This window comes from Opisthocomus hoazin, chromosome 8 (assembly GCF_030867145.1).
Source record: "Opisthocomus hoazin isolate bOpiHoa1 chromosome 8, bOpiHoa1.hap1, whole genome shotgun sequence".
NCBI classification, from domain to species: domain Eukaryota; kingdom Metazoa; phylum Chordata; class Aves; order Opisthocomiformes; family Opisthocomidae; genus Opisthocomus; species Opisthocomus hoazin.
The window spans coordinates 35,252,744-35,262,947 of NC_134421.1; the positions used below are offsets into that span (position 1 = coordinate 35,252,744).

General features: G+C 42.9%; 1 protein-coding gene across 1 annotated transcript in view; it reads right to left on the bottom strand.

The window, feature by feature from the left end:
* Positions 1-9,941, bottom strand: part of HMGA2 (high mobility group AT-hook 2) — a 117,981-nt gene extending 108,040 nt beyond the window's left edge. The window contains exons 1-2 of the mRNA XM_075428409.1: positions 9,807-9,941; positions 7,196-7,282 (exon numbers count right to left, since the gene is read on the bottom strand). Coding sequence (XP_075284524.1) covers positions 7,196-7,282; positions 9,807-9,917 — 198 coding nt within the window. The 5' untranslated portion in view covers positions 9,918-9,941. The remainder of the gene's footprint in view (positions 1-7,195; positions 7,283-9,806) is intronic.
* Between the last annotated feature and the right edge of the window lie 263 nt (positions 9,942-10,204).

Genomic DNA, 10,204 nt, shown 5'->3' on the forward strand with positions numbered 1-10,204 from the left:
ACCTGAAGATACTATATTAAAAATACAGCCTGTTTTGGGCCTGAACAAAACAGGTTATAGCAGCCACAATTTCTTCTTTCAGTCTCATGATGTTCATGCATGAAATGGATTTGGACAGACCATGAACGTGTGTTTGTTCATACTGGGAGGTGACTTCTCTACTTCACATGAATTTTTCCTGGTAAAAGCGCATCCTCAAGCTCCAAGAAAACCTTTTGCTGGCCCAAACCACACCTTCCCTTCTCAGGTTTAAGCAAACAGCATGGAAGGTGCCCTAGAAGTGACAGCTATCTCTACGTAAGCCCAGCAGCTGGTCCCGCAGTTCATCTTAAAGGAAATGCAGGCTCTCTTACAGACTCTTCCATGTGACACTGTGCATACTACTACTAATGTATTAAACTAAAATACTTACAGGCTTTAAAATTAACATTGCAGATTACTTTCTGTAGGCAGACTCTGCCCATCCATTCACTTCATCGGGTGAATAATTCTGCCCCACTGAGGGTGTTGAGGATTTTGCCACCAGCTCTAATGAGAGCTGGACTTTTGCTGTATACAAAGTCCCTGAGAATGAAGACTTTTAGTACACATTCTGCAAATGTGCTTCCACATTTCCGTGAAACGTTTTTTTTCCAGTTAACAGTATGTGTATTTGATTTGCCCTTAGAAATCAACTGTTCCATTAAATAAATCACTTGCTGGTCAATCTCTGTAACATATACAGTAACCTAATGCTGTGTAAAGCGGATCCCTCTGCAAGAGAACTTGAGCTGAGGAAGTCGTGGAGGAATCTCTACAAAAAGGCTGCCCTGCGAGTTAAATGCAATTACTTTGAAATAAATACCTCACCAAGAAGAAAGCTGTGAAAAATAAAATTCACACTCCTAAAGGGCAAAATTATCACTCGGACTTGTTAAAAGAGTAAACTTGCTCTTCAATCGTTTATACCAGTGTTACATGTAAGGTGAAACCCTCTTATGAGAATACTTGTTAAAGTGCATTTACTATATACTGTAGCTGTCTATTTCAGAGTTTTGTTTCCTTTTAAAGTGTTCATTTCTTTATACCTTATAACCTGAAGGATGCAAAAAGAGTTGTGGTTTACTTTTGACAAGCTGTAGCCTCCTGCCTTTATGTTTATTTCACGAAACACTGGGCATAAATCCTAAAAGAAAATATTGGTTAAAATTGTTCTTAACAAATCAACACCTAACATGTTATGAAAGCACAAACACCATTTCTTTTCTTCTGTGTTTTACTGCATCTGAAGAAAAGAAGACCCTCTTTCAAAACTCTACAAAAAAAAAATTAACGTTTTGGAAACAAAAACCACTCACAATTAAAGTTCCTACAAACCTGACACAAACGGTATGTTTAACTACAGCGTATAATCTAGTTTGATGGGAAGGAGAACACGAGAGATTTCTCTGACTAACTAATCCTTGCTTCCTGCCGTAAACTGTCCCGCAGTGTGGCCGCTCGCCATGCACAATGCGGCGCTTCACCCCCAAGGAAGGTCCATGTCAGAAGCGGCCAGGGTTCCTGCTGCCTAGTTTGGGTATCAGCTTGTCAAGCGCTTGGGGGCCTTTCAGATTGAAAGACACTATATTCCTGCTGTATATGATTTCCACCTCACATTAGAAGAAAAACATTTCCATCGCTCTTATCAAAACCAAATCTTTCCCAGAGGTGAGCTGAGCAAACAGCGGGGCATGCCAGAGATGATGTTTTGGTACAGAGCTATTCTGTAAGTAAATAGGAAGGTCTCCACAGACTAAACTGCAGAAAATTAACCGCAAGAACCTCCAAAGTGGACGTTTTTATCTCCATTCCAAGGGAAGAGAAAGACAAAACACTTTTGGAACAATCAAAGAGGAGTAGTGGCAGTGCAGCAATGATAATAAGTGACATGAAGTTTAGGAAACTATTCCACCTCCTTCCCTCTGGACTTTTTTCAGGTTGCATTTTGCAAACCTAGCCCGTACTTCTCGAACAGCACAAGACTGTCTTTTAATTTAGGCACTTGCAGAAATGTTTTACTGCATATCAGACAAACAATTCAATGTTTCTCCATATCACTTTCAAGTAATTGATAAGAAAAGTAGCATGTAAGTGCCAAAGCGTTGCTTCTCCTCTGAAACACGTGTTCGCCTAGTCAGAAATACGCCAGTCTGTCGGCTCTTTGCTTTAATTGAAGCGTTGCCTCTGAAGCCAGGAATAATCCAGAGAGAGCCCCAAGCCATCCAGAGGTAACATGGATTCTCATCAGGGCAGCAAGATGCCCGTGTTCCCAGGCACCCTACATGCAGCAGCTGGCACCCGCTTAGTCCGAAAGGAAGCTACTGCCTCCACCTTCGAGAGCGCTTTTTGAAATTGTGATGTGCTTGGTCAGGGTTTTCTTAACATTTGGTGCTATGCTATTAGGCATGATCATGTTCTATACAACTAAGACACGGTATCACCAGTCTTCAAGGACGGATGGGTATGTTACCAAACAAAACCTTATGACATTTCATGAAAAATCACAAAATTTCTTATCATCAGTAACATGAATACATTTTACTATGTCACATTTTAGGAAGGGAACTAGGCTTACTTGCTTTTAAGTGCATGATCTATAGGGGAAAGGAGGGGGTTTTTTGTCACAGGTGAGAGCGATGGCCATTCCAGTCATTGCCGCCAGGAAGAGCGCTAAGAGTCCCCAGGCAGATTTGCAATTCCCCTAAGCCCTGCACCACAGGGCCATCAAACCCTGCTTCCAAACAGCTGCTCTCAGCAGCCCCAGGACTTGACTGCCCATCATCTCGGCCTCCTTGTTGAACAAATGCGCTGTGCCCAGACATAAACTGAGGCTGTATGACTGAAAGCAATTAACAAGTATAAATAATTGAACGCCTATGAAGTGCTCTTTGGGCATCTATCTGTTGTCAAGCAAGATCTCTAATGCAACAGAATCCAAATTTGGAGAACTCTATCCACTGTGCAAAATGATCTGCTGGAGACCTCAGATAAAACGTGTCCAAGCTGTGAGTCAAGTGAAATAACAGAGTTCTCGGGAGGAACATCACTGTTGTCAAATCGTGTCAAAAGACCTTGCCCCAGAATGTGTCAATTTCCTAAAAAAATGTTATTTTGCTAAAAAAACAAACAAACAAACTCTCAGAAGAAACTTAGGCATTGGCTACATACAAAAATATCACACTTCCCATGTCGTTTTACCCATTTTAATTCTAAGCAGGAGTCGGTTTTCTCCTGCTTCTCCCATCCGGCTCAAAATGCCTGATTTTTTTTTTTTTGTCTCTTATTTTTTTTACGTACAATAACCATGCCACGATCACTTGATAAATCTGATCTTGTTTTCCCTTTAAGCCTGTAACGACTGGTGTTGGTGAAAATGAATGAAGCACGGAGAAGCCAAATAGATTTTCATGAACCAATTTAGGGCAGAGTCCTGGTCACATGTGCTTTTTTTTTTTTTATTACCTTTGGACTGCTTAACTCAGGGACATGCCTTTCTACATACCAAACTCTGGTCATGTAATGTAAAGCCCCTAGTAAGTGTAGTCACACACAGTACCACAACTTCTGGTTTTCAGAGGATGATATTTCAAGATCTGGAGGTATCTTCAGTAAATTTCACTACGTCATTAACTACAATAAAACAAAGTATCTTTTAACTGAAGGTGAATTTTACTAAAGAATGCTTGCTTTTGGATATTCCTGGGATATCCCTTGGCATTTTCTTTTGAGACAAACACATAGTAGCTACTACTCCTTTTTTTAACCTCACAATGTGTTTCCTCTCTCCAAACAGAAGAGTATTTATGCCTATACAGTATTTTTGTCAAGCCAAACTACAGGAGCTAAACAAAGAAAAGCCCTTGAATGCTTAAGGGAAATGTGATGGGCTGGGAACACAGCTCAGCCTAACAAATAAAACTCAACCACAGAACACCCAGGAAACTAAAAAGGACCTTCCCACAAAACCAGCTGTTCTTTAGGGGGGAAGAAAAAAAAAAGATATCGTCACCTTTTTGCTAATTTTTTACAAATATTTTAAATGAATAACAGAATGGCTTGTTCAAAGATGCGGACTTCAATAACAGCGTAATTGTGGGGACTCAAGTACAAGGTGATTAAAAGTCTTTTTCTGTCTATCTCTTCTCATCTGCCAACACATTGTGTTCCTTCTGTTCGTGAAAATTAAACAACTGGGAAATGGTTTGGTTTTCTATAAAGTGCAGTTTGCCTTTTGTGTCCAGTTTACAACAAGTTAGGCATGTGTGATATCCAGGCTTTTAAAAAAATGCGCATTACCTAAAATTAGAGTAATTGCCACATTATTAGCTGTCCAATTGGTCTTGCAACATTCTGTATGCATTGTCAAGTTTCACATTACTAATTTCCTAACAAGCACAGTTTGTTTTCTGATGCCCCAAGGCCAGTTTACTAAGACCAAACACAAGCTCTGAAAGCTAAAAGAAAAAAAAATAAAAAAATAAAAATCCCATGAACCAAGAAATTTTAAATACACAACACAACCATGATTCCAGGGTAAACTGTCCCCCAACTGACTTCAGGGTATTTCCTTTCTGAAGTGTAACAAAACAAAGACCCAGTTCTGGAGCATTTTTAACTGGCTGCCAGTTTGTGCAATACATTTTTAATTGTGATGTGTAATGGTTTGCAAGAGAACACCCAATCAATTAATCATGAGTGCCTTCTCATGGCTGCTCGGTGGGTTCTCCTGGCCGACGTTTATCTTACATGTTGTGAACACTCTAATACATTTCAATGAGCTCCCTTTGAAAAACACAGGCCACACACTATTCTTTAGAAATTCCAGCAATTTCCAGTTGCGTGTAGAGTACCCAGGTTCACATGTAGAGGGGCTTAAGCTAAGTTAGCCAGCTCTCTTTCTGAGAGTCGAGACAGACTGTAGTAAGCCTTAAATAAATATATGTATGCGTATGTATGTGTAAATATGTTTACCACAAAATCAAACATATAGCTCACTCTTTTAAGAGGTGATACCTTTACCACCAAATGAAGCTTTCTTACAGTGCCAAAACCTTTCCATTCACATTACTGTTAGAAAAACTATCTAAATTAAGATTACATAAAAAGATACTTTGAGATGCCTGGTGAGAAGGTGAACCATTTTAGAAAAGGTTAATTATCAATTTGGAAAAAGAGCTGAAATATTTATTTGAAACGTGATCTCAGTGACTTTCTTCTAGTAAGGCTTTATAACTGTTTTAGAGGATTTATCAAACATTTATACATTTTATCTATAAACCTAGAAACAAATAAGACCTGTAATTGCATACCCCTCAGAGATTTTTTTTAATGATAAAAAAGATGTGGTCTTTGGTCAATTTTTTATATCATCAACACCCAAAAGGGGTTACTTTAATTAGAGAGGTAACTTGATGCATTCTGAAAATCAAAACGTTACAATGAAATAGCTCAGTTCGTAAATTAGATTAATAAAAACAACTATATGCACCAGAATCGTCTGGAACGATCTTGATTTGATATACCTACATATATACGAATGTTTTTAAGTTATTTTCCATTTATACTGATTTTCAAATCACTCATATAAATGAAATAATGCTAATATTTCTTTTAGAAATATCTTTGTAAAACACATTTCTATGAATTACTTAAAATTTAATCTTATTACAAATATTTCTCCTAGGAAAGCCAACACTCCTAAGAGTAATATTTAAAATACTAAAGCTCACATTTGGACTTGCTAGACTAATAAAAAACTGCTCTCTCCCCTTTGAAGAGTGAAATTTAAACTATTTTAAAGTGAATCTAAGGAATATTTTTACTACATAAAGAAAAAAAATCAACATTTTAAGCTCACTAGGTCGCAGAGTGGCTTTGATATATTTTAAATACTTAACCTGTAAAGCATTTTTTACTAATTCATGAACTTATTGACAGAATATACTGCTCTTTTCCAGCTCAGAAAGTAAAAACCAGTTTTAAAGAGAACTGGAAAACAGCCCTCAAATAAATGTTGAAAACACAACGAAACAGACATGAAACCATAGGCACCCCCTAATAATTTAATATTTGTTGGTATTTGCTATAGTAATTTCTAACACTGAAAACCATCAAACTTAATACGGTCACTGCCATTGGCATATTGAAAAATGAACCACAATCAGATGAGGCCACAAATGCCTTCTACACACATTTTGTCACAGATCTACTTAAGAGATACACTTAAGCACTACAGCTCACTACCAGCTTTTGTAAGTTTTTGTTTCCAATTTAGTACCTGTAAATTAGTGCTAACTGCTGTGTAACTATCAACATAAACAAAACTCCCATATTTATTTTCAAGCCTATACACAACTATTTGCCTTCACTAAAATAATACATACAGAAATGCATTGTTTGCATTGATAGCACAGTTTTCTAAGGCTGAGCTTTCCCTAACTCAAATAAAATTCAGTCACATTTTCGTGTTGTATTTGTGATGTAAAGTCCACACACTAAATGCAATGGCTTCAGGGAGCTTCCCCTATAGCTAAACGCATTCAGAGCCACCAGAATAAAAGTTTGTTCCCATCACCGAGCAGAAGTAGTGGTTCAGAAGACTAATAGCACTTGAAGTAAAAGTCTCTTTGAAATTGATTACTAAACAAGATACAGTAGGCTTTTACTGTAACTCACAGTTTACCATCACATTTTAAAGCTGTAAATTTCAATATATGCACTCATTTCCATCAATACATAATTGGATTTACTTCTAATTAACCTATGTTTGACAAAACACTTAGCTTTAATATACAGATTTGGTCTGCACTAGTAACGACTGTAAGTGGGCACGAAACTTATCTTCCTCTTTCAAAAATCTTAATCGAGAAAATAATATCTTTAGTATTGATTTCCCTACTAGATACAGAAGATCTCAGTAAACACACCAAATACATTATGTTATTCCACTAATCTGGAGAGTATTTAAAAAGCAAGCTTCCTTTGTAGGTTCTGTACCTAGGGTCTTCATGCAGCATGTTAATTCTCATCTTAAAAATGCAAAATAGACGCTTTGTGTAGCTTCCAGTACCAAAAGGGTTCCAACCCCTCAGTTCTCAGTCTAAATGACTGGATTTTTTGTTACCAGTTGATGAAAAAACCAGCATTAGGAACTCTCTTTCTTTAATAATCTCACCTTCTGAGCTGCTTTAGAGGGACTCTTGTTTTTGCTTCCTTTGGGTCTTCCTCTTGGTCTTTTAGGAGATGGTTCACCAGTTGGTTCCTAAATACAGGAAAACATGCTATTGTGGCAAGAGGCTACAACTAACCCAGAAGACCTGAAGGATATACTATAACTGAGAAGTTACTTAAAACATATAAATTAACAATATAAATAACAGAATACTTAAAAGTGCAACATGAAAAATTTAACACCTCGAGGTAAAGAAAAAAATGTATTTTGCACAACAGTTTAACTTCCCTTGTAATTGCATCAAAAACTTTGAAAAGTTTGCATATTCTAGCAGGTAAGCTATATCAGAAAACACATTTTTAAAAGAAAATTACTATAATTTCCTTCATGTAAGAATGATCATTCACAAAACAATACAGCTACCTATTTCATTTCAATTGCATTTCATTATAGCAAGACACAATTATCATCTGCACTTTCTAGCACAAACTTGGGGGGAAAAAGTTAACTACTGGAAAACTGGAAAGTAAGCTTAGACTATTTTCTCTCTCATGGGCACTAACATTTGGGGGGGATTTTTTTTCCACAGCTTGTTCCGCAGTTGGCATTACATTCGCACCTATTCTAAACCGTAACTGGTTTGTATTAAAATGCAAACGTAAAAAAGCTTCTTCAAACAGAGCCCTAGCAAGCCAGACAACCTCGACGACAGAGAATATCCGAAACAAAAACCCAACTCTAAAAATGACTCGACAGGAACACTGATTATTTTAGCAATTTTAACTAGCTCCTCTGCCTGACAGTAAATAACCAGTCCTTAAAAATGGGTATGAATTACTAAGAGTTCGATTCCAAATATTTATTCAGTGAATCACAAATACTATAAAACTCTTCTAGTCTTAAATACTGTACATTTCATTCAGATTACAGGATGTGGTAAAACTAATTAAATGCCGTTCGTTAACTTCAACCAGCTCTAAAACCCTTCAGCTCTTTAATTCCCGGGTAGGTTAAGAGGAGGCAGGAGAGGGGACCCCCCAAACCACTCCAGCCTGGCAGGCACAGCGCATCTGGGCTGAGCACCATGAAGCAGACGCGCTTCTCTTTCTCTTCCATACATTCAAAAGCTATAGGGAATGGGGGGGGGGGGGGGACGACACGAAGCCCCGGCGCAGGCTGGCAGGGCCGGTGCCGGCTACTGGGGCTGGGCGAGGGCAGCACGGAGGGGAAAGGGGGGGGGGGCAGAGCCCCGAGCCGCTCCGGGGACAGCACAGTGTCACGGCGGAGGAGGGCAGAGCGGGAAAAGCAGCGGCTCCGCTCCCACCGCTCTCCGGGGGAAAAATAAAAAAAAGAAAAAAGTGCTTTCTGTGCGATCTGCAGGGGCGCATCGGGGGGGCGAAGCGGCCGGGTCTCCCCCGGCTCGGGGCTCTGCTGTTCAGCTCCCTCCGGTCTTTTCGGCTCTCGGTGTGGGGGGGGGGCTGCCAGACGAAGGGAGTAAACATTTTTAAAGCCCGCGGAACGCTCGCTTTAGAACGAGCTCCATCGGCAGCCCCTCCCGAGGGAGGCATGGAAAAGGAGGAGGGAGGCATCCGCTGCGGGAGGCATCCGCGGCGAGACCCCCCCCCTCCCCATACACCCCCCCCCCCCGGCGGCGGAGGGGCTGCGGGGCCGCCTGGCCCGGCGGCGGGCGGCGAGCGGGGGTCGGCATTTCCAGGCGATGCGACAATGGCACCTCGGGAGGAGAAGGGAAGGGAAGGGGAGGGGGGGTGTGGAAGTAATGCACACATCTAGCAACCTTCGCGCGGGTTCAGGGCTCGCAAGTCAAAAAGAGGCGTCCAGCGCGTCCCTTTCGGAGCGGAAAGGAGGGAGCCGGGCACCGTGTCCCCCCCCTCGCCTCGACCTGCCTGGGAAAGCGCTGGAGCGGAGGCGAAAGGTGTTGCACAGGCAGGGCAAGCCCCCTCCGCTGCCTCCCCCACCTCCACCGGCAACGGGGGCACCTCTCCGCAGGCGATGACGGGGGTGAGGGAGGAGGTGGGGAAGGGGGGGCGAAGGGAGGGGTGGGGGGGATGGGGGAGAAGGCGAAAAAAAACCCCACCACCTCATGCGACTTTCTAGCCACCCTCCTCTCCCCCAACCCCAGGATCTAGGGGCAGTCAGGGGCTGGGCTGGTCAAGGTCGGAGGCGGCAGCAGCCCCCGGTGGGACCCGGCACAGGCACACACGCAGAGTGAGACACTGCAGAGGGCTGCGGGAGAAGGGAGAGCCCCGCTCCCGGCTCCCCGCAATTTCAAAATCGGCTCGAAGTGAGCCAGCGAGCGCTGGTTGGTCGGGGCCGCGCTGCTCCATGTTCCCCATTCACACTGAAAAGCCCCGGCTCGCTCCCGGCACAATAGTGAAAGTCCCGAGGAGCCTCGGCGGAGCGGGCAGAGCCCCGCCGCTCCCGGGGTGTCCCGCCCCCCCCCCCGGGCCGCTCCCGGGGTCTCCCCCGCCGCACCGGGAGGCAGCGCGGGACCCCCCCCCGCCCCGGTGCAGGAGTCCCTTCGGCGGCAGAGCACGATATGAACACGCCTATAACGCTGCAGATCTGCGGCTCTACGTATCTATACGGTACTGACTTGCGGTTGCTTCCTGGGTCTGCCTCGTCCCCTCTTCTGAGGCTCTGCGGTGGCAGGTTGCTCCTGGGCAGCAGTGGAAGGCTGACCGGGTCCCTCACCTTGTGCGCTCATCGCGACTTCTGCTGCGCGGCCCGAAAACGGTCTCTCCAAAGCACCTTGGAAAGGCGGGGAGGGGGGGGGGAAGGGGGGGGGGATCAAAACGAGCTCTTGCTGCTCGCTGCCACCACCGCACCGGACGTCCTGGTGCTGCCAAAAAGGAGAAGAGAAAGGGAGGAGGAGGAGGTGATGGTGGTAGTGGTGCTGGTGGCGGTGGAAAAGGAGGGGGAATGAATCTCTCTTACAATTTAGGAATGGTTAGTAACATGAAGCAATTCCAAAGAGGGGAGGTAAAAAAAAAA